General features: G+C 36.8%; 1 protein-coding gene across 2 annotated transcripts in view; it reads left to right on the plus strand.

Moving 5' to 3' along the window:
* The window catches only part of IL1RAPL1 (interleukin 1 receptor accessory protein like 1), a 1,371,532-nt gene that overhangs the window by 1,330,834 nt on the left and 15,106 nt on the right, over positions 1–25,592 (plus strand). For both annotated transcript variants that reach the window (XM_072744238.1, XM_072744239.1), the window contains exon 10: positions 12,541–12,684. In XM_072744238.1, the coding sequence (XP_072600339.1) occupies positions 12,541–12,684 (144 nt within the window). The remainder of the gene's footprint in view (positions 1–12,540; positions 12,685–25,592) is intronic.

Below are 25,592 nucleotides of genomic sequence, written 5' to 3' on the forward strand. Positions count from 1 at the left end.
ATTTTGGGATGATATGGTCTCTTCCCCTTCAGGTACATTTCTAATTCTCCACAAATTAACCAATTATGTGTATATTACTTGAATATGTCAGTATTGAAAGTAGCTTAATGGACTACATTAAAGGGATGACAATAAAATTCCATATTGGCTATCTTCTTGTGTAGACTGCTGTCAGTGGCAACTCAGTAGTCGTATAAAAATTGGTAATATTCAAATGTATTTTCAACTGTTAACTACTCACATACCAGTTTAGTTTTCTCATCTGTAGAAGTGTGCAATTAGGGTAAATGAAATTTGAAATTTGTATCTTCTCTAATATGGGATAATGTTTTAACCTACTTTTGAAAGAATATTTGTAAACTGCTGCTCAAGATATTATTTCCATAGAGAAAAGTTCAATAGTGGTGTTAAATAATTCCTGCCAGACTTGACTTGCTGAACTGGGCATCTATAAATGATAGTGGAATAAATAGATATGTGAATAAAAATTAGGCTAAAGAGTTTACCATGAAGACTCTTACTAGAACCACTTTGGACAAGACTCTTATGTAAACCACTTTGGACAACTCCATTCTAAATTGTCTAGAGTAAAAGGCAAAATATAAGCTACTTTGGAGTATTAGCATTTAATGGTTACAGTCACGTGAAAACCTAATAGGCTAGAAAGAGATCCATAAATTTTTTTTAACTGAAGTAGTGGTGGTGTTTATCTCAGGGTGGTATGATTCCATGTGATCTTTCTTTTCTTCTCATTATTCTTATATGATTTTCAAAATCTTCACATTGAGAATGTTTCAAAAAGTCAGGAAAAAAGAGAAAAAATAAATCTATTTTAGTACAGCCACTGAAAAATTTTAAAATGCTTACAGGAAACCTATCATTCATCTTTTTGCTATAAAATCAAATTATTTACACATTCTGCAAGTATATTACAACCTATTTGCTTCAATCTATCCTCTCATTCCCATTTTACATCTGTCTACATTAGAAAGCATTACTTTTGGAGGGACACCTTTACTTCTACATTATTTTCCTAAACCACTGCTAATTTTCATGCACCAAAAATCAACATGTAGAGCAAGCTGGTAAGATAATGCTTTAGTCTCTGTGGAGCAGGTCCACGTCATTGCCATTTTGGTAAAAGAGAATTAATTCCTGAGGACAGGCCCTTCTTATATCCCAACTATGCAGGCCACTAAACTACTCAAGCCACCCACTTTATTTTCAACTTTGTCATGGTTTAAGCAGCTCTCCACTGTTGCCTTCTGAGAAATCAAGGAATGCTAGATTCTGTTACCAGTAGTTCCCAAACCATGCCTATTTCTTTGTAGAGTATTAACAGGAGAAGAAAAAAATGTAAACAAGTGTTAATAAATTCTTGAATCTCTTTCTTTACAAAATGAGAAAGGAAGCCAAACTTACAGTGCTTTTATGTTTTCTGGAAACAAGCTATTAGAACGATTCAAGAGAGATAAGAAATGGAATTTTCTAAAAAAAAAAAAAAAAAAAAGAAAAAAAGAAAAAGAAATGGAATTTTCTGTTACTTCTGTTGAGGGAAATAAACCAGCATATAGTTTGATTATTGTTTTTGCCTTAATAGTCTCTAGCTCTGTGGAATCACCAAGATTTTGAGTGGAACTTTTCTCGTGAGAGAAACAGCTTTTGACAAATACATTTTATTCTAACGCTTTCGATAATTAGGAAATGTATTAAAACGCTAAAGGAAGAAAATCGTAATAAATAACATAAAATTCAGAAGTCGATCAAAGCATCCCATTTTGTGTATTGCAATTCAATCAGTTCTTACATATGTATAATATTTTACAAATCTATTTCCAACAATTGAATATACTACAAATCATAATTTTTTTTAGAAGGGTTCAGTGTTTCTGTAGAAAACATGGATCCTTCTATTGGTTATCTAAGTAGTCCAGATGTTCTGGTCCTTGGCCAATCCAAAGCATTCCCAGTGGAAGACCAAACTGTTCTAACTGACAGTATATCCTCTGGTGGAGGATTGCTTTCAGGATAAACACTGCAGCCCTTAACAAAAGGAGTAAAAAGGCAATGCCACCTTCACTCTGACAATTTTCTCTCAAGAGACGTTTTGTAACATTCCATCTGTGCCTGTCTATTTGTATGACATGTTGAGAAGGAAATTCCTAGTAGAGAGAAAGCAAATAGTTTTTCTTCTAAGAGATTTTCTTTTAGGCATCTGTGAAATTTGACACTGTGATAAACAGTAGCCCCATCTTCTAAGCTGGTCACCTGAGGCCCATTTTGCTCTCTATTATTGAAGTCTCTTCCTTCTTTGATTTCTCCTCATCATATTCAATCTCATGAGACCTCAAATGAAGGAGTCACTATCTGAATACTTTGTATGTTTGTGTGTACAAATACATAAATGTTCTGTGTACATCCCACATTATGGTTTTTAGATAGACCTATTTCAAACACTGCTTTTATAATCCAACAGGGAAATGTTTTCAGCAATAAAGCTCTGTGTTAGTGATGCCACATTGTGCTTTCCGACAGTATGTCAGTTTTCCACAAGGGAGGATCACTGTCCTATTTTTCTGACCTAATTTTGGGAAATCTGGTTTAATTAATACCACGAATCCTTCAAACAAATATTTATTGACAAGATACATGCTAGTTGCTTTGCAAAGAAAAAAAAGATAAACAACATGTTCTAGCTGAGAAATCAAAACATGAAGTTGACTACCACCATCCATCACACCATATATTTCCTTTCTCTGTACTTCACACCAGACCACTTGACAAAAATCTCTGCAGGTACTGTGCTGCACAGTGTGCGATCCTTATCCCTAAAATCTCCCAATAGAAACACAAATACCCTGGGTGAGTTGCTCACCTGAACTGTTGTGATACTTATAGTAAGGCATTTCTTTCACATAAGAATGAAACTTAAGTGCACAATAGACTTTAGCTTTTATTACTGTGTCATTAAATAATCTACTTGTATGCCAAACTCTGTAACTAGACATGAATTCCTTTAAGGCAAGAAGCATATTTTATTCATCAATTTATCACTAGAACTCAAGGTACTACAACTGGTACATTTAAGGCACTTACTAAAGAGAGAGTGAATGAATGAATGAATGAATGAATGAATGAAAAGAAAAAACTGAATAGCATTATCAAAGATTTAAACAATATATGATTGATTTCTAAATGCCAAGTGAATACAAACTTTCCTAGCTCTGTAAGTCTATAGAAGACTGTATGGTCATTGGATTTATGAATGAGAGAACATTTCTATATTTGAATAGTTAAATTAACCATTTTTCTAAAGAATGATGTTTTATTAGCAAATTAACAGAGTGCATATTAATAATTATATCTCATCAGTTGCTTGAACCTCATGACATGTTGACTAGGAAGATGGCTTACAGAGATATTCTTGGAATTTTAGAGTGAGGATGTGTAAGAAACTCACTTTTTATTAGAAAATTGAATTTGTTCTTAATCATCCAGTCACTGATTTATTCAACAGATATTCATTGAGCACCTACCATGTGTCTGATCGTTTCCAAGGTATTTAAGATAGATCAATTAAAAAAAATGGACAAAATAGACAAAAAAAAAAACCACTTAACCTTGATGGAATTTAAATTCCAGTGGGAGACAGATAAGAAACAATAATAAACTTGTTAATAGGCAAATTAAATACTCCATTATATCATGAGTAATGCTATAGCAAAAAAAAAAAAAAAAGAAGAAGAAGAAGAACAAAAAGAAAAAGAAAAATGAATGTAAAGTGCAGCCATAGGTCTATGATTTGGAATGAGTGCTCGGTGGACCAAACTGAGGAGGTGTTATATGAGCAAAGACAAAGAGGCAAAGAGGGAGGCATACGGAAATCTGGGGGAGGAATATGCCAGTCAGAGGAATAGCCACAGCAAGGTGCTAAGGTAAAACAATTGTCTATAATGTAAAACCATAAACAAAAGTAAATGACAATGCCATATAGTAAGTCACCAAAAAAGCTACAGAAAATACATTTTCTAAGGAAATGAATCACTTTTGGAAAAGCTTCTTTGAAAGCATAGGTCTTAGCCTTGCCTTGCAGTATTGGTAGGCTTTTGATAAATGAAAAGGGGAAGTTCAACATTGGTCCAGAATTGGGAAAACACATGTCAAGTTCAATTCACATTGGAGGGATGATTCTGGCTGGAGGTTAATTAGCTGCTTCAATTAAAGGAGTGAAGGACCGTGAATGCCAACATAAGGGTTTTGGACTTGCTTCCATGAGCACTGTAGATCGGCTAACAACTACTGAAGAAAATTCCAAGGCAACGGCATGTTTTTGGAAGATGATACTGCAGGTTTTGTACAGATTACATTAGAGTGACTGTAAATAATACAATTTTAAGTCAAAACTAATCAACACAAGACTCACTCTAATTAGAATAGCACTTACAATAATATGATCTTACCACTTGTCTTGTATTTTTTAACTTTTTATTTTGAAAAACCAACCAACAAACAAACCCTGGAGACATTACAGAAAAAAAAAATGCCAGAATAGTACAAAAGATTTCCATATATTCTCTTCAACTAGATTCACCAGTTATTAACATTTTGCCACACTTGCCTTACTTCTCTCTTAATGTGGATAGGTAGATAAAAAGGTAGAGCTACAGCAAGTATAAAAGCACACAACATATTACTGATGTTGTGTGAGAGTAAATTGCAGATATCATGGCTAAATTCTTAGGGTGAATCTTCTGAAAACAAGGAAGTTTTTGTACCTAACCAGAGTATATTTATCAAATTCAGGAAAATTGAAAATGGTAGAATGCTATTACCTAATATAGTGTCTATATTGACTTTTAAAAGATCGTCCCAAGAATACACTTTTACTGTATTTCCCATCTGGGATTGCACATTGCATTTAGTTGTCAAGTCTTCTTAGTGTCCTTTAACCTGGGATGGTTCTTCAGCCTTTCTTTGTCTTTCATGGTGTTGGGAAGAAATTTCCTCTGCCCAACGATGTCCTTGTAACTGGACTAAGCATGAGACAGATTAAGGGGAGAAGATCAAATATAGTAAGAGGAATCCACGCAGATACGAAATTTCAAAGACGCTTAGGCAACAGGCGGTTTATAGGACCTCCTGAGCTGCTAAGGGGAGAAGCTTGGGAAACAAAGATGGAAAACAAAGGGATTTAGAAAACAAAGGTTGCCCTGTTATGCAAATAAGTTTCTTAGGTGAAGAGGAATCTCTGTCAGTAGTTCCCTTCCTGGACAGGCTTTCCTTTCCACTGTAAATTTAGACAGTTACAGGGAGGCAAAGAGCTTTTCCTGCATCTGATGGGTGTGGATTGCTTTTAACTCAAAATAATCTTCATGCCAAAGGACTTGCCCTTGACCCCTACGATGTCTTGGACGGTTCTGAAAAGTAGAAACCAGATTTTATTTTTTTATACCTTATCCCTTAGTTTGAGTTTGCCTGATACGTCCTCCTTTTTTGGATATTTACTGTTTCTGGCTGGAACACTACATAAATGATATTGTACCTTGTTAATGCATCACATCGAGAGATGCATGATGTCGATTTGTCCCATTACTGGTGGTGTTAATTTTGGTTACTTCCTTGAGATGGTGTCGATTTTTTCCTTTAATAGTTAATAAATAATCCGTGGGGATGTACTTTAAAACAGTGTGAGTATCCTGCCTCATCGATCTTTCACCCACTAATTTTAGCATCTGTTGATAATCCTTCCCTGAATCAATCATTATTAGGATGACTGAAACCTGGTGATTTCTAATTCTATCATTTCTTCTATTTTTACCAAATGGCATCTAGCTTTCCTTTTCATTTATTTGTTCAGTAATATGAATTCATGGAGTCAATGTTTTTTTTTATTACTGTCATTATTCTTCTTACCTTGTCTTTTAATAAATACTACTTATGAATCTTCCTTTTACTTCATAGGAAAAAGCAAAACCAAACGTAATACCCTTATCTGGTTGAGAAGACGAAAAGCACATTATAAGGGTAGGCTCTAGCTAACTGTAGTAGAATGATATATTTTTTTCCTCTAGTCTTTCATTTTATTTTTGAATTTGTAACAGTTTGTTAACATGTAACTCTTCAGTTCCTAAGGCTTCTGGGAGCTGAAGCTAACTATGCCTTAATGATGGGTCCAAGCCAATGACCATATTTGCATCCTTGATCCGTAGTAAGTAAAAGTTAATTCAATACTTTTGCTGAAAGCCTCTTTCCAAAATGACAAAATATGCCACTTTGAAGGTAATCTTTTTCCCAGATGTTTGGATGCACAAATCAAGCTGCTACATTCAGAGACCATTTTCATTTTCCTTTTTATTATTATTATTATTATTATTATTATTATATTATTTTGTATATCCTGCCTTGTTCCAAAAGGTACTTTTGCAAAAGCAAAACTGCTTTCTTTACATACTAGTTTATACCTTCCCAAAACATTTTCTTGCTATTATGTGAATAGCAATTCAGCTTCTTAATGTGTTACAAAAAAAAAAAATTATAACTGCTTCTAAATTGCGTTGATGTATTGTAGAATTGAGTTGAATATCTTTGTAGGCTGAGCATAATTATCCTCCTGCCAGGAACAAATAAGTTATACTGCTCCAGAGAAATAAATATGCATATGAATTTATGTGGATGGATAAATCCTTATAAAGTTTAGCTCTTTATAACACAATGAGAGAAGAGGAAATATACTTGGTGAGGCTAATGAATAAACTGGGATCATTAGATTGTCTATCATGCATTTCCCCCACAAAGTTGCACTTTACTGCATATAAATCAGGGCAGAGCATTTCAAAGGACTTTATGTAATGAATGAGGCAATTTTCGGCTGAATCATATGAGAAAAAGCCACCTCAAATCTTCAGTTCTACTCAAAACAAGATTATGTATATAAATACATATAGAGAAACAAAATGAAAACTCTAAGAGTTCAAAAATACATATAAACTTCAGTTTACTTTGTTAACATCTTTACCCCTTCAAAGACATCTAGCAGAAAAAGTTTGCCAACGATGAGACCAGGTACAGCCCAGTAGGAAAAATAGGACCCCAAACTACACTAGGTAATTGCAGCAAGATTAGTGTAAACCGAATGCATTTATTATTTGCAACGTAATCCAATATACTAGGAGATGGCACGTGCTTTATTTTAATTAGCTGTTTCTTTTAAAGGGTTGCTCGGTCCAACTGTCTTGATAAGAAAAAATTGTAGTCATTGCTCAAAATGCTTGTAGCAAATCTAGTTTTAAATTGAAGCAATTTATTCAGAAAGCAGGCTACTACCGCAGCAATAATCAATGTGTTTTCTCTTAGCCCAAACTGGAGCTTTCCAAAGACCATTGTTAATTGCCAGTAACTAAATGACTGCTGGTGCCCTTAAATGTAACTCTTTGGCACTTGTTCATTTGTTGTGTTTAACCAAATGCCAGTTTCCCTTAGGTTTTGCTGAGCGATTTTGCTTTACAATTTTCAATATTCAGTCTCGGTCCCTTAAAGGGGGTAGAGTCTATCATTTTAACCCAATAACACAAAGGCTAACCAGATTTTTAAAAGGTCTGCACTTTCTCTTTCCATCTTCTGATGTTGAATTGTGCTGAAATGGAATCTTTTTATTTTTTAAATGCTGCCACTCCAGGCAACTTCAACTTGGGCTGAAAAGCAGATCTCATTTCAAAGGGAAAATGACATTTGCTGGGGCAACACCTTTCACATCGTAATGTAAAGATGCAATACAGCAGTGAGTCCTGAATCATTTCTTTTAAATGTAACAGAATTTAACCCCTAGTAATTTTGTCCTGACCCAGTGTATAAGCATAATGGGCAGCACTCACATTAATGAATGTGTCCAGCTTGGGGCAAAAAAGGATGTAGAAACTGAATCTTGTACCCCATTTCCTTTGGGAGAGTTTGCCCATGGTATATGAATCCATGTGAGAAACATAAATGAGAAAGGTTTTAACCTCCCTCATTTATAATACGAAGGCATGTACATCCCTCTTGCATAGAAATATGGGAGTAACTGAGAAGCAGGCACTGGGGTGTAGACTGTGGGGAAAGACACGTTTCTTTTCTGACTTTCAAGAACACTGTAAGAAGAACAGGCTCCTGCATGTAATACTACAGAAGTATCTGGGGGAAGTCTGTGGTACTCTTGGGATCTTGGAATAAATTAGCTGCTTGAAAATGCCCTTTCTTTGAATCCAGTTTTGATCTTCGTCTTATTAGTAAATAACTACCCAATGGCTCAGAAGACTTACTCTTGCTTTTTGCCCATACTCTAGCTATGTATAACTTTCCATGTTTGTACCTTAAGAGATCTATTCATGTGACACTAGACCATTTCTCTAATTGCTAAGCCATGTCAACTCTGCTGTATTTTTCTCATTACATTTCAGACAGTACTATTGATTGGCCTACTAGATAGTGTATTTGAGGTAGTGTATATAATTATTTGAGTGGCTCATGACTTATAGCAATGGAGATAATTCACATTTGGGCAATATGTTCTCTAAAAATAAGGACTAATTTTCATATAATTTTTCTCTAACTTTTACATATTCAGTGCTTAAAAGTTTTTTTAAGTGTGTAGAGAACAGTATTATAAATACCATCTGAAGAAAATGAGAATTCTGCTTATTGCATTAATAGGATTATGTTTCATGCACAGTTTTGGATTGTTTCAAAAGCTATTCCACTAGATATGGGCACATGACGGATGCTACTTGTCCAGGCCTGGTACTGTGTCTCTAGAATCCAAGGGTGTACTTGGAGCAAACATAGAAGCATTCCTAGCCTGAGCAGATATCTATAGTAGACCAGCTGTCCTGACTCCAGCTTTAATCTCTCCACATAAGTTTTGAGTTAGAATTTAAAAGGGCTATTTTTAAAATCAAAGTTTTAAAGAATTGAAGTGTGATTAACATAAGGTAAAATGCATAGATGGTAAGTGTTTAGTTCATTGAGTTCTGACAATGTATAGACTTCAGGTATACCCATACCTGAAGAAAGATACAGAATATTTCCAGCAAGTTTCCTCTTGCCCCTTTCCAGTAAATTTTCCCATCACTCATCAACAAAGCATCCATTTTATGATTTCTGTCACCATGATTTATTTTGGCCTCTTCTTGTACTCCATTTAGACAGAATTATACAGAAGATATTACTTTGTGTCTGGCTTCCTTTACCTAATGTAATTTTGTGAGATTCATGCATGTTGCCTGTATCAGTAGTTTATTCTTTTTACTCTAAGTATATTCTATCATATGGACATACTGCAGTTTGTTCAGTATCTCCTGTTAATGAACAGTTGGATTGTTTTCAGTTGTGGCTACTGTGAACAAGACTACTTTGAACATTCTTGAACAAGTCTTCTTGTGGACATCTGCTTATATTTCCTTGTGTAAATACTTAGGAATGGGATTGCTAGTCATAGGGTTGATTCACAGTTAACTTTACAAGAAACTACCCCAAACTGTCTAATGTAGTGGTACCATTGGGCTCTTCTACTAGCACAGTTTGAGAGCACAAATTTTTTAAAAGATTTTATTTATTTATTCATGAGAGACACAGAGAGAGAGGAAGAGACATAGGCAGAGAGAGAAACATGGTTCCTGCAGGGAGCCCGATGCAGGACTTGATCCCAGGATCCCAGGGTCCTTTGGCACTGAGCCAAAGGCAGACAGATGCTCAAGCACTGAGCCACCCAGGCATCCCTTGAGAGTACAAATTAAGCATTGTTCATTTTTTCCAATTCTTTTCTCATGCAAGAAATTTTAGGGTGATAAATTGCAAGTGATAATGCATTAAATTAGAAAATAGAATGAATCTGAAAAGAAACCACTGTCCAAATGTTTTTCTCTCCCATCATACCGTATAATTTTAATCAGATGATTTTGGTGTATAAATTAGCCTATAGGCATAAGTTAGTTTTGTGCAGGTTTCTCTGCGTGGTAGGGTTAACTCATATACTGACAGAACCAGGCCCAGTGCACCCTACAGAATTCTCTACCCACTTATCCTTTCTGTTCACATAGGAATGGGAAAACGTTATACTGAAGAGCTTTTTGTATTTCACTCTTAGAATGTTTGTAGTACTGTCTTGTGTAGGCCTCACAAGATTCAACTGATAAAGCTGTCTAGTATTTATAAATACAAAATGTAAACATTTCCAGGAGGTGCTTTTCAGTATTTCACTTTCCATATCGATTCACTTAAACTCTAAAAGATTTAATAATTCATTTTATTTTCCTTTCGTAAATCCATAAAATCCAAGCACTTTTAATAAGATTTTCTTCTATTTCCCATTTAATTTTAATAAAAGCATAAAAATATACTTGGTTAAACAGTAATTACATGTTTTGATAAAACTATTTGTTTAAAAATGCAGGACTAGATAATAAAAAATAAGGCTGAGTTTTGTTCTGTAATTATCACACGAAAAGTGACATCACATGCGAACACACACATGCAGAAACACAGAATGTTCTTGTGAGGAAATGATGTCTGAGCTTTTCAAATTATTTATTACTGATGCTGTATCGTACCCATGATGATTTCACCCCATTTTGGAGATCTCAGGAGTGATCTTTTTTTTTTAAAGATTGTTTATTTATTTATTTGACAGAGAGAGGGTGAGGGAGAGAAAGCACAAGCAGGGGGAAGGGCATAGGGAGGGGGAGAAGCAGTCACCCCGTGGAGGAGGGAGCCTGATGTGGGGCTCGATCCCAGGACCCTGAGATCATGACCTGACTCAAAGGCAGATGCCTAACCAAATGAGCCACCCAGGCACCCTAGGAGTGATCCTGTAACACAAGAGTAGTTATTACTGCAAAAATCATAGATGATTTTAAAGTTTTCAGTATAAGTGTACACTATGCTATGAAATTAGATAACCCATTGATGAATTGTAAATTAAAACATCAAAAATACCACTATTTTAAAGCCATAATTTCAGGGAGTTTTATTTTTTTAAAGATTTTATTCATTTATTTGTTTGTGAGAGAGACAGCACAAGCTTGAAGAGGAGCAGAGGGAGAGGGAGAAGCAGGCTCCCTGCTGAGCAGAGAACCCCATGTGAGGCTCAATCCTAAGACCCCATCCTAGGCCCCAGGATCATGACCTGAGCTGAAGGCAGATGCTTAACAGACTGAGCCACCCGGGTACCCCAAGAGTTTTTATATTTAATGGTAATTAAGAAAACTAACACTTTTCAAGGTAGTCATCAACTGAAGTGAACAATGGCTATGTATCAATAACATTTGGGCTATGTTGGTTGAGACAGCAGGCATACACAGAACTTAAAGTTAACTTCAAAATCTGTGCATTCTGCAGCCCCTGGATAGTGCAGTTGGTTGAGTGAAGGACTCTTGGTTTTGGCTCAGATTGTGATCTCAGGGTCATGACATAGAGCCCCCTCCCTGAGCATGGCATCTACTTGAGATTCTCTCTTTCCCTCTCCCTCACACCTCCTGCTTGTGTTCTCACTCTCTCTAAATTTTTTTTTCAAAAATCTGTGCATTCTGGCTTAATGTTTAAAAACCAGTTACCCTTGATTTTGTTACAAGGTCTATAAGCTCTAAAGAAGAAAACAGAAGTTAATGGTTTATCCCCAGAAATGCCTGATAATAATATAGATATTCAATAGGAAAAAGAGAACATGTATGTAGTGAATGGCAAGAAAAATCCCTCTTTGGGATAAAATGTAACAACTGGCCCAGTAAAAGGAGAAACACAGGAAAAGAAAACTATCTAAGTAGCTTAGTCAAAGGAAAATACTACCACCATAGTATGGTGTGACATCCACTAGGCGGCCCACATTTTAAGCCCAAGTATTGAGCCTCCAGTACTGTGGTAGGCCACCTTGGTGTCACTAGTCACTATTCCTGAAGGTAGAGATAGGAAGTCATTGCTCCTGGCAGCAGGCAGCAGATAGTATTCCTCAGGTGGTCCACCCAACGCTCTATGTAAGAGTCCACACTGCCCTTCAGGGGCTGCGTTGTTGTTGGAACCCTTACCGCCACTCCCCCCACCCCCCAGCCCCAACCCCTAGGTGACAGCTCAGGAGGGAAGGATCAAAATTCAGATTGGAGAGTTCAGAAGCTGTCTGGTTTAAACACTTCATAGCCTCAGGAGCCGATGTTTGTTATTAACCCCACAAGCATAGTTTGCAGGGTTCCCACAAGGGATATGTTTATATGAGTTACTGTACTCCGGCAAGCCCAGAATCTACTTTCCAAACAGGTATTTATAATCCTTCAGTCCAAATGCTATCTACCTTTTTTACCATAAGTAACATCGCTTAGCAACACAGTTACCACAGGCCACCTTATCTGGTTTCCAAGGAAACAGAGCTAGAAAGGTCAAATTCTCATGCAGAAAGGGAAGGGGTTGTGCTAATCCATTACCTACATCTGGTCTCATCCGAACTGTGAAATCAAGTTGAATTTGTGATTTGCGATGTGAATATGGTATTCATTTCCTTTTGTGATTTTTTTCCCCTAGAGCTAATGTACACAGTTGAACTTGCTGGAGGGCTTGGTGCTATCCTTTTGCTGCTTGTTTGTTTGGTGACCATCTACAAGTGTTACAAGATTGAAATCATGCTCTTCTACAGGAATCACTTTGGGGCTGAGGAGCTGGATGGAGGTAAGATGAGTTCCCTCTTTTAATGCTTTTTTTTTTTCCCGGAAAATTCTTCCCTGTTTCTTGCGTTTGTTTCATTGAGGGGCAAGAAAAGTTAGCTGCATAACCATTGGCAGCAGCTCTTACCAGCTTTCCATATTTCAGTTTGTAAATTTATCTCTTACATGGAACTTTCGTGTGATGCTGTGGTGCCAATAGGTAATTTCCTCTGACAATTGTAAAGCAACACCTACCCTTTTTAGAATCTGATGCCAAGTAGCACTTGCGAATTACAAACGCGGATTGCAGCACTATCAGAATGTTCATTTTTTTCTCACCTTGTAATCAGCACTGAAAGGCCACCTTTGCTTTTCTATAGGTAAGGAGTGCCTCTTTTAATCGTGTTCCCGAACCCGGAGGGTTGAAGTGAATGTCAATTTGTTCCTTACTTAGACTGACCAGTTACAATAAACTGTGCTGAATATTTTAGAATTCCTAGCAGTCTTTTCAATCATGTTTTTGTAGCTATATTTGGAAAGACTAATTTTTATTCCAAGTGTGCACCAACAGATAATACAGGGCACAAGCACATTGTTTTCATAGTAATACATCTACTATTTTGACTAGAGTTGGACGAGTAAATGTTGTTTTCATGGAACTCATAATAATGATTTGCCCCCTCTGATCAGTTGTGAATATGTGTGCGCTCTAAGAGGAATTTGAAGTCCAGAAACCACCCATTACAGGACTTAAGTTTTTTTTTTCAATTTGATTGTTTGAGAGTGATCCATACGTAAGGTAAATTTGCAATAGAGGAAGCATATGCAAACTGATGAACAAAGTGCAGATGGTCACGGTTTCTTGATCATATTCATACATTTTTTTCCACGACTGTCACTGTTGCACTAAGTGGCACACTTAGTGTGGAGTGAAGGAAAATGAAGGGACCAGCCATGCCCCCACTTTTCCAGGACCCTCTGGAATAAATACACGGATAGAATTATAGGTTGTCAGGCTCATGAGGAGGAGCACTTTATCCAGGCTGTGCAACCCTCTGCCTTTCACATGAGGGTGAAGACCGTACTGCAGCACGAGTGCGGTTTTGTAAATTTTTCAGTCTTTATTTGCACTTGTTTCTAACTTTTTTCCTGCATGTGCCAATTATTAAATGTTTTGGCTACTACTTCAGAGAGATATGAGAAAATTGTCAATGTAAGGGCTATTGTTGAATGAGTACCAAGCAAAGTGCTCGGCATTCTTAAATCATTCTTGCTAAGGCTCAGAAATTTCTGAGGTCAATATTACACTCTCCATTTTACTGGTAGGCTACTGAGGCTCCCAGAGATTACGTAACATACTGATGAGGGTAACGCAGGCATTACTATAAGTGGCTAAGATGGGATTTGAAAATAGGTCTATATCCAAAGTTTTTATTTTATTGAAGCCTGGGTCCCTACTGTTTTGTGCCTTTTAAAAATTTAATACATTCATTACAATCTAAAGATCTGATGTTGTTTGTACAGTTGGCACGGTAGAAGATGTTTGAAAAAGCAGATTAACTGAACATCTCACCTGATCTATTAACCCTGTTTTGAATACATTTAGTTTGTGTTCTGAATGAGATCAGTGATTTTCCCCAAACTATCAATTTCCAGTGCAGTTTTTATTTGTCGTGTTCTGAATGGTAGAAGATTCTGGATCATTTATATGCCTTTGAACCTCAGTCACATCCCCTTAGATCTTTCTACACATGCTAGTATGGTTGAGTAATTATCTATTTTTCCATTGGTGCAAACTTCTCTGACATCATCAATTCCCATTCTTCATAGCTCTCCCACAGTCCTTTATTCTTCCAAAGAAAAGATAACTGTTAAAAAGAGATCCCAGGCTTTTCATACTCTTGACTTAGCTTTAAAAAATGTAATTCAGGGCAGCCCGAGTGGCTCAGCAGTTTAGCACCACCTTCAGCCCAGGGCCTGATCCTGGACACCCGGGATCGAGTCCCCGTGTCGGGCTCCCAACATGGGGCCTGCTTCTCCCTCTGCCTGTGTCTCTGCCTCTCTCTCTCTCTCTCTCTCTCTCTCTGTCTCTCATGAATAAATAAATAAAGTCTTTTTAAAAAATAAAAATAAAAATGTAATTCGGAAGTCAAAAGTTTAGTGATGCCTTCTTAATTCTTGGCCACCACCTTAGCTCCCCTAAAAGGGGAGTACATGAAATACTCTTGGATATAAGGAAAGGCAAAGAGTATGAAGAAGAATAGGGAAAGTTTAGTTAATATTTTGAAGCAATGTCTTACTCTGGTGATATGATAATAATAGATTCATCGACTATTTGTTGAATATTTATTAAATAGCAAGTGCTGTGTTGGTTACTTGGTTGATACAGAGAATCACACAATTAGAAAAACAGAGTTTAAGCCCAGATCCAAATAACTCCAAATTCCAATGATATCAGCCATTCTATCAGACTGGGAGATGGAGTATTTGGTGTCAGGGACACATCCATGCAATTCCTTTTGGGTCATATGATAGGCATTCCCTGACTCTATCAGTTCTGTATCAGAAAGATTCTGTTTTCCTCAATCCTTGTCCCCCTCTACATAACTTTAACTTTCATTGTTTCCTCTGGATCCAGGTCCTAGCTCTTCTCATTCTACAATATCCACTCTTACAACCCTATCTTCAATTGCATTAACACACAAATAGCCTCTAAATCTAAATGTCCTTCTCCCAGTTATCTTGTTTTATTATCACCTAATTGCACTTCTTGAAAATAGGCTATTTTCTCACTCTTAATTGCAGTTACTTGTCCAAGCTTCCTACACTACGTTCTTGGTCTTCATTGTCTACCCTTCCATTTTATCCTCCACACTCAGCCAGATTTTTCTTTTTAAGTACACATTTACTGTGATTCTTAACACAAAAAAAGAGGCATGCCTGTATGGTGCCTGCCAGAGCCAGTCCAGGCTTTTTAGTTTAGAAAACAACTGCCATTGCAGGGTGACCCAAATTATAATTGTATCCTTGCCACCTCTGTGGAAATGACCCGGCAGAGTTCCAGTTAGAATGAGATGCTGGTCTTTGGAAAAACAAAACTGTTGAGAACTGACCCAAGACAATGCAGTAATGCATAATTTTAAGATCTTCTTGGTAAACGAGGTAATGGTTAGGGGTAGGCAAAGGTTAACTACTCTCCCACCACCTTGGTTTCATGACATACTGAAAGAAAATTTGGACAAATTTTGTTGCATATGCATTTATTAACAAACAAACACATAACTCATTCTGTAAACCAAGAGAAGTTCCAACACTGTTGTGTATGTGTGTGTGCGTGTGTGTCTGTGTGTGTTCCCAAAAAACTGACAAGAAAGTTTCCCCTGAGGCAAATGTGACAATATACCGGTGGCAGGGTTAGGCTCATTATGTAATAACATCTAAGAATATTCTTCATCTGGACACAGGGCCATTTTGGAATCATGTCTGGAAAAGTTTCTCTAAGGGGGCAGGCCAATGGCCCCACTAGATACTTGTAGGGGTGTGATGTGTCTCTACATAATATGAAATAATCTGAGTGTCTTGTATAGCGCTAGTTTTACCATGGAGAGTCCATTTCCAAGACCCATTATAATTAGTAAAAAGCCATTAGTTTTATTTTTTTTTTTTTTTTTTTTTTTAATTTTTATTTATTTATGATAGTCACAGAGAGAGAAAGGGAGGGGGGCAGAGACACAGGCAGAGGGAGAAGGCAGGCTCCATGCACCGGGAGCCTGATGTGGGATTCGATCCGGGGTCTCCAGGATCGCGCCCTGGGCCAAAGGCCGGCGCCAAACCGCTGCGCCACCCAGGGATCCCAAAAGCCATTAGTTTTAGCAATCAAATTTGATTTCTAACATCAATTGTGCTAATTAACAAAATATCTACTTTTGATCAGAAATAAAGATAGTTGAAGTGCTTGTAGAGGCTGCCTCTGCAATGTTGCCTTATTCTAATTAAATACTAGCTGACCATCCTGACAAAGGCAACCTGCTGTCTCTAGGGCAGAACTTATACTAATACAGTATACCAGTGTCTATACTGGAACAAGTACAAAGAAAATAGAGTTATCATGATGACATCTGAGTCCTTTGCTTCTCCATGCCTCTCTGGGATTTCCCTTCTACTTTTGTTTAAAGCTTATATAAACGTAGCCCTTCCTTCCTCCCTCCCTCTCCACCTTTCCCCTTCCTTCCTTCTTTTCTTCCTTCCTCTCTTCCTGTCTCTCCTTCTCTCTCTCATACATCGTTCATGTTTTACTTCTGACTTCTAAAGATTTCCTGTATCATCTCAAGGTCCACTTATTTTCTCCTTTATCTTTACAAAAATGGCACTGTAAACACATCTGAAATAGTCCTTTTTCTTTTGAGTAATGAGTGCTCACTAGTGAATGCTTAACTACTTGTAGGATACCGTGATTTCAAAGTTCCTTATCTCATTTATTTATTCCCGTTAAAGAAAGGCTCAAAGCCAAAGTCATGAAGAAAATAATTATTCCTTCAAAATTTTGGAGAAGAATGTCTAGATTTTGGAACTGGCTCTGCAAATAAAAAAATAAATAAGAGGCATGTAAAGAAGAACAAAGTTGTAAAGCTAGAAGTAGTCCATTAATAAGAGAACACAGGGGACACTGGCTCTCCTACATGATTATCACATCAGTAGTGCCTAAGTTTTCATGAGTAATTAACTTATGTGAACAAACTTAAGGTTTCATTTTGTGGAGAGGATCTAGTGCTAGACAAGGTGAATCTACTTTCTGTTTGTTTTTCTCAGAGTGCAAATGGTTTCGATTTTGTTTTTTATCCCCTGACTATGGGGTATGAGGTACAAGCTTACTTATAATCATAGTGGAGCAAGCTTATAAGAACACAGTAATCAATATTTTCAAGATGAAAAAGAGAGCCCTTCTGGTTCTACTTTAAGAGTTATTACAGGTATTGGACAAAATGAGTTAGAGCAATCTTTTATAATCTCCACCCCTTGACCCTTGAAAAATGTGAACATCTGTTCCATTTCAGGCATATGAAACAAATTGGTATGTACGTAATCTTAGGTCATAGAATTTATTTTCCTTTCTCCTTCAATTACAGGGTTACTATCAATAGTTCCAGGAACTATTGTCCTCAGGTCCATCAGTGAAGCAGCACTTCTGTAAATCATTTAGAAACTCTGTCGGAGTTTTTTGCTTTTGTTTTTGTTTGGTTGGTATTTGATAATTTGCACACAGATGAACAATCTAGAATGTGTTTTTGGGTTCCAGAAGGAGAAACCTGTTGTTTTTAGTATACAATTTGCCTAAAGTCATAGACTGCTAAGTGCTAGGAAGTTAGCCCTCTCATCTCAAATCCTGTGTTCCCTGTATACCATTCTACTAACTCTTACCCTCTTAAGATTTCTAGCATCTACACTGCCCACTACTCCCTCAAGGATGCAAGGGAAGGAAATTAATGTCAACTGAAGATCTCCTTTGGGCCAGGCATTTTGCTATATGGTGGGGTCCCATTTCATGCCAGATATCTACTTTAGGAAGGTGCTATTTTATGGATGTGGGAACGTAGACTCAAATGAGTGAAATTAAAATTAATGGCAGTCAAAATTTGACCTCAGCTGCTGTTTTTTTAAAATATTTTAATTAGTGTCACATTTCAATGTTTGAGACCCTGTGGATTCAAATAGTCCAGAAAAGTACCAAGTAACAAAGCATGTACACTAGAACAATATTGCAAAAATTGCACAGTGTAAAACTCAAGCAGCCTTATTTTATTTTAGAATACAATTGTCAGATATTGACATGACAGGATCGAAATGAAAGGTGAAATTTATTAAAACTATGATATTTGATAATCACAAAATCAATATATTAAGATTATATGACTAATGCTTATTCAATGATATCCATTTCTATAGTTTTTTTTTACTAAAAATTTGTTTCTTCTTGGTAATGTAAGAAAACATAAAGGTGAATCTGAGACACAAGGAAGAAATGTGGCTTAATTTTAAAAAAATATTTATTCAAATTATATCAATGTTAAGTTTTTAAAAGATTTTATTTATTTGTCAGAGAGAGAGAGAGAGCATGAGAAGGGATAGCAGCAGGCAGAGGCAAGGAAAGAGGAAGAAGTAGGCTCCCCAATGAACAGGAAGCCCAATGAAGGGCTCAGTCCCAAGACCCTGGGATCATGACCTAAGTTGAAGGCAGAAACTTAACTGACTAAGCCACGCAGGCATCCCTCAATGCTAATTTTTAATGATCACATATTTTTATGCTAATTTGCCCCATGTAAACACAGAAAGTCATCTTTTAAAATGATTTTAAGATTTTATTTATTTCTTCCTTTGAGAGAAAGAGAGAGCCAGCACTTGTGTGAGGGGAGGAGCAGAGAGGGAGGGAAAAGGAAAGAGAGAGAATCCCAAGCTGACTCCTTCCTGAGCTCAGAGCCGGTTGAAAGGCTGGATCCCATGACCCTGAGATCATGACCTGAGCCAAAACCAAGAGTCAGACATTTAACTGACTGAGCCACTCAGGTGCCCCCAAATCACCTTTTAACATAAAACACATGATTCATCATTGAGTTCACTGCAAGCCTCATTTTGAACCCCATTTGCTGAATGATGGCCTCTGTCACTAGTCAGTTTTATATACGTAAGTTAAAAATATTTGAGAATAATTTTTTTAAATGGCCAGCTGCCAATAACATCTGACAACTGTTCAGTAGATATTTAATGGTTAAAAATTCCCAAAGAGCTAAATGTCAATCTCAAGCCATTTATATTATCAGTAACTCTCTTTCCTAGCCCAGATCCAATATAAGCACCACCTTCATCTTGAGAATGGAATCAATCTCCAATCTACATTTTCTTTTTAAGATTTTATTTATTTATTTATTTATTTATTTATTTGAGAGTGAGAGAGAATATGAAATGAGTGCATGAGTGATGGGGAGGTTCAGAGGGAGAGGAGAGAGAGAATCCCAAGCAGGCTCCACCCTGGGCACTGACCCTGAGATCATGACCTGAGCCAAAACAGAGTCAGACACTTAACCGACTGAGCCACACAGGCACCTCTCTAATCTACATTTTCTTAAAAGTTTCATTGTTCTAAAAAATCCATGAATCCTCTAACTTCTCAGTCCTCCTAAGGAGCATTGACTAATATTCTCTCATATGTCAAAGAGAAAAAATATTTATCATTGTTCCAAACTACTCTTTCATTCCTGATAGTTCCGTATTTCCCTTCTCTCATCAAAGTGTTTTTAAATACTATTTTAAATTCATAGTTTTATTCTTAACTCTCCAGAGTCCAAACTTCTTTTTCCCCCCTCAAATATATGTTTAAAATAGAAATATAGTGGCTGATTCAGTCAATGGAAGGAGAAAATTCTACTGAACCAGTTGGTGGACTTCAAGTAATAAAAGTAACTAGCTGATAGATAGGGCTTGCTGTTTTTTTTTTATTCCCCCCTCCCTCAGATTTATTGAGTTATAATTGAAATTGTGTAAGTTTAAGGTACACAATGTGATATATATATGTATATATATATATATATATATATATATATATATATAGAGAGAGAGAGAGAGAGAGAGAGAGAGAGATTGTGAAATGATTGCTACAATAATGGTCATTAACAAATCTATCACCTCACATAACTGCTATTTTTTGTCATGACATTTAAGACCTAATCTCTCAGCAACTGTCAAGTATATAAAATATAGTATTGTTAATTATATATTATATCCCCAGAATTATTTGTCTTATAGCTGGAAGTTCATACCCCTTGACCAACATCACTCCCTTGCCCCTATTCCCCAGCTCCTGGCAACCACCATTCTACTCTGTTTCTGAGATCAGCTGTTTTTATTCCACATGTAAGTGAGACCATACAGTATTTTACAGTCTATCTTTTTCTGACTTTTGGTTAGCGTGATAGCTTCAAAGTCTAGCTAAGTTGTTGCAAATGGCAAGATTCCCTTCATTTTTATGGCTGAATAATATTCTGTTGTATACATCAACCACATTTTCTTTACCCATTTGTCCATTGATGGACACTTGGGTTGTTTCCATGCCTTAGCTATTGTGAATAATTCTGAAGTGAACATTGGGGTATAGATATCCCTTTGAGATAGTGATTCTATTTCCTTCATACATGTACCCAGAAGTATAATTGTTGGATCATATGGTAGTTCTATTTATAATTTTTTGAGGAAACTTCATACTCTTTTCCATAGTAGCTGCACCAGTTTATATCCTCACCAGAAGCAAACAAGGGTTTTTTTTTTTTCTACATCCTTGCCAACACATGTTATCTCTTGTCTTTTTGATAATCCTAACAGATGTGAGATGAGATCTCATTGTGGTTTTTATTTTCATTTCCCTGATGATAACTGATATTGAGCATCTTTTCATGTACTCATTGGCCATTTGTATGCCTTTGGAAAAAATTTCTGTTTGGGTCTTCTGCCCATTTTGTATCAGATTATTAATCTTTGTATGAATTCCTTATGTACTTTGAAAATTAACCCTCCCCTTATCTGATACATAGTTTGCAGATATTTTCTCCCATTCCATAGGTTGCCTCTTCATTTCCTGATTGTTTCACTAGCCGTTCAGAAGCTTTTCTGTTTGAGGTAGTCCCACTTCTTTATTTTTGCTATTGTTGTTTGTGCTTCTTGTAATATATCCAAAGAATCATTGCCAGGGCCAGTGTCAAAGAGCTTTTCCCTGTTTTATTGTAGGAGTTTTATGATTTCAGGTCTTATATTTAAGTCTTAAATCCATTTCAAGTTAAAGTTTGTGGCCGGTATAAGACAGGTCCAACTTCATTCTTTGTCACGTGGATATCCAGTTTCCCAACACCATTTATCAAAAAGATTATCTGTTCCCCAATGATCACTCTTGGCCTCCTTGTCAAATGCTAGTTTTCTGTATATATATATATATGGATCTATTTCTGGACTCTCAGTTTTGTTCTAGTAGTCTATGTGTCTTCTTTTTTTTAATGCTAGTACCATACTGGTTTTTCTTACTATAAGTTTGCTGTATAGTTTGCAATCAGGAAGTATGATATCTCCAGCTGGGCTCTTCTCTCATAAGATTACTTTGGCTATTCAGGGTGGGTTTTGTTTTTGTTTTTGTTTTTGTTTTTTTGGTTTCAGAGGTAGAGTTTAGTGATTCATCAGTTGCATATGACACCCAGTGCTCATTCCCCCAAGTGCCCTCCTAAATGCCCATCACCCAATTACCCCACCCCTTCACTCACCTCCCCTCCAGCAACCCTGTTTGTTTCCAACAGTTCAGAGTCTCTTGTGGTTTGTCTCCCTCTCTGATTTTGTCTTTTTTCCCCCTCCCTTCCCCTATATTTATGTGTTTTGTCCTTAAATTCCACATATGAGTGAAATCATATGATATTTGTCCTTCTCGGACTTATTTTGGTTAGCATAATACCCTCTAGTTCCATCTACATTGTTGCAAATGGTAAGATTTCATTCTTTTTGATGGCTGAGTGATATTCCACTATATCACATCTTTATCCATTGGTCTGTTGATGGACACCTGGGCTCTTTCTATAGTTTGGCTATTGTGGATAATGCTGCTATAAACATTGGGGTGCATGTGCCCCTTCGAATCACTATGTTTGTATCCTTTGGATAAATACCTAGTAGTACAATTGCTGGATTGTGGGGTAGTTCTATTTTTAACTTTTTTTAAAGATTTTATTTATTTATTCATAGACACACAGAGAGAGGCAGAGACACAGACAGAGGGAGAAGCAGGCTCCATGCAGGGAGCCCGACGTGGGACTCGATCCCGGGTCTCCAGGATCACACCCCAGGCTGCAGGCGGCACCAAACCGCTGTGCCACCCGGGCTGCCCTATTTTTAACTTTTTTAAAAAAGATTTTATTTATTTATTTGACAGAGAAAGAGAGAAAGAGAGAGCACAAGCAAGGGGAGCAGTAGAGGGAGAAGCAGGCTCCTTGCTGAGCAGGGAGCCCGATGTGGGGCTTGATCTCAGGATCCAGGGATCATGACCTGAGCTGAAGGCAGATGCTCAAGTGACTGAGCTACCCAGGCACCCCTATTTTTAACTTTTTGAGGAACCTCCATACTGTTTTCCAGAGTAGCTGTACCAGTTTACATTCACACCAATAGTGTAATAGCATTCCCCTTTCTCCACATCCTCACCAGCATCTGTTGTGTCCTGACTTGTTAATTTTAGTATTCAGGGTCTTTTTAAGTTCCATATGAATTTTAGGATGGTTTCTTCTATATCTCTGAAAAATGCCCTTGGAATTTTGATAGGGGTTGTATTGAATTTGTAGATGGCTTTGAGTAGTATGGACATTTTAATAATATTAATTATTCTGATCTGTGAACATGGGATGTCTTTTCATTTGTGTCTTCAGTTTCTTTTATTAATGTCTTATAATTTTCAATGTATAGATCTTTCACCTCTTTGGTTAAATTTATTCCTCAGTATTTTACTATTTTTGATGCTACTGTAAATGGGATTATTTTCTTTGTTTTTTTTTTTCAGATGATTTGTTGTTATTGTATAAAAACGTAACAGGTTTTTACGTGTTGGCTTTGTATCCTGAAACTTTCCTGAGTTTGTTGAATAGTTGTAACAGGTTTTTTGTGGAGTCTTTAGGTTTTATTATATGTAAAATCATGTTATCTGCAAAGAGAAAATTTTATTTCTTTTTTTCCTATTTAAGTGCCTTTTATTTCTTTGCTTAATTGCTCCAGCTAGAATTGCGAGTACTATGTTGAATAGGAGTGGTGAGAGTGGACACCCTTACCTTGTTCTTGAATTTAGAAGGAAATCCTTCAGCTTTCATTGAGTATGATCGTAGCTGTGGGTTTGTGAGATATGGCCTTTATTATGTTGAGGTATGCTGCTTCTAAAACTAATTTACTGAGAGCTTTTACAATGAAAGTATAAATTTTTTGTCACACTGCTTTTTCTGAATCTATTTACAAGATCATATGATTTGTGTCCATCATCCTATTTTTTAAAGATTTTATTTATTTGTTCATGAGAGACACACAGAGATAGTCAGAGACAGAGGGAGAAGCAGGATCCTCACAGGGACCCCGATGTGGGACTCGATCCTGGACCCCGGGATCACACCCTGAGCTGAAGGCGGACGCTCAACCACTAAACTACCCAGGCATCCCTGTCCTTCATCCTATTAATGTGGAATATCATGTTTATTGATTTGCATATATTGATCTATCCTTGCATCCCAGGGTTAAATCTCACTCGACCATGTTGTATTATCCTTTTAATGTGCTGTTTAATTTGGTTTGCTAGTATTTTGTCAAGAATTTTTGTATCTATATTCATTAGATATATTGGATATTTCTGGCAGAGTATGTCAGAATATTGGATATTTCTGATGAATACTACAAGGAACAACTACAAGGGATGTTTGTCATAATCTTATCTGGCTTTGGTATCAAGATAAATCTGGCCTCATAAAATGAGTTTGGGGATATTCCATCCTCTTCAATATTTTGGAAAAGTTTGAGAAGGATTGGCATTACTTCTTCTTTAAATATTTGGTAGAATTCCTCAGTGAAACCATCTGGTCCTAGGCTTGTCTTTGTTGGCAGTTTTTTTACTACTGCTCCAATTTCTTAGCTATTGGTCTGTTCAGATTTTCTATATCTTCACAACTCAGTCATGGGAGGTTGTGTGTCTCTGGGAATTTATCCATTTTTTCTAGGTTATCCAATTTGTTGTCATGTTATTGTTCATCGTATCCTCTTGGGGTCCTTTGTATTTCTGCAATGTATTTCTTTCTCATTTATAGCTGTGTTTAACTTGTCTCTTTTCTTCTTGGTTAGTCTAGGTAAATATTATCAATATTGTTTACCTTTTAAAAAACCCAACTTTTCATTTCATTGATTTTTTCTATTGTCTCTGTATTCTGTATTACATTTATTTCCTTTCTTTAAGATTTTATTTATTTACTCATAAGAGATACAGAGACAGAGACAGAGACAGAGAGAGAGAGAGAGAGAGAGAGGCAGAGACACAGGCAGAAGGAGAAGCAGGCTCCCTGGGCTGAAGGCAGTGCTAAACTGCTGAGCCACCCAGGCTGCCATGTATTTCATTTGTTTCTGCTCTAGTCTTTATTATTTTTGTCTTCTACTAACTTGAGGTCAGATTGTTCTTCTTTTTGTAATTCCTTGAGGTATAAAGTTAGATCATTTATTTGAGATCTTTCTTTTCTCTCAGATTCAGGTATTTATCACTATAAATTTTCCCCTTAGAACTGCTTTGCTTCATCTCAATTTTTGTTGTGTTGTATTTCCTTTTTTGTTTGTCTCAAGATATTTTCTGATTTACCCTTTGCTTTCTTCTTTGACCTATCACTTGTTCAGGAGTGTATTATGTAATATCCACATATTTGTGAATTTTTCCATATTCTTGCAAACCTTTGTGGTCAGAAAAAACATACTTGATATGATATTGTAGCCCAACATATGATCTATCCTAAAGAATGTTCATGGGACACCTGGGTGGCTTAGCAGTTGAGCATCTGCCTTCAGCTCAGGGCGTGATCCCAAGATCCGGGATTGAATCCCACATTGAGTTCCTTGCAGGGAGCCTTCTTCTCCCTCTTCCTATATCTGTGCCTCTCTCTGTCTATGTCTCTCATGAATAAATACATGAAATCCTTTTATTTTTTTTTATTTATTTTATTTTTTTTTTTAATTTTTATTTATTTATGATAGTCACACAGAGAGAGAGAGAGAGAGAGAGAGAGGCAGAGACATAGGCAGAGGGAGAAGCAGGCTCCATGCACCGGGAGCCCAACGTGGGATTCGATCCCGGGTCTCCAGGATCACGCCCTGGGCCAAAGGAAGGCGCTAAACCGCTGCGCC

The sequence above is a fragment of the Vulpes vulpes genome, chromosome X (genome assembly GCF_048418805.1).
Source record: "Vulpes vulpes isolate BD-2025 chromosome X, VulVul3, whole genome shotgun sequence".
NCBI lineage: Eukaryota > Metazoa > Chordata > Mammalia > Carnivora > Canidae > Vulpes > Vulpes vulpes.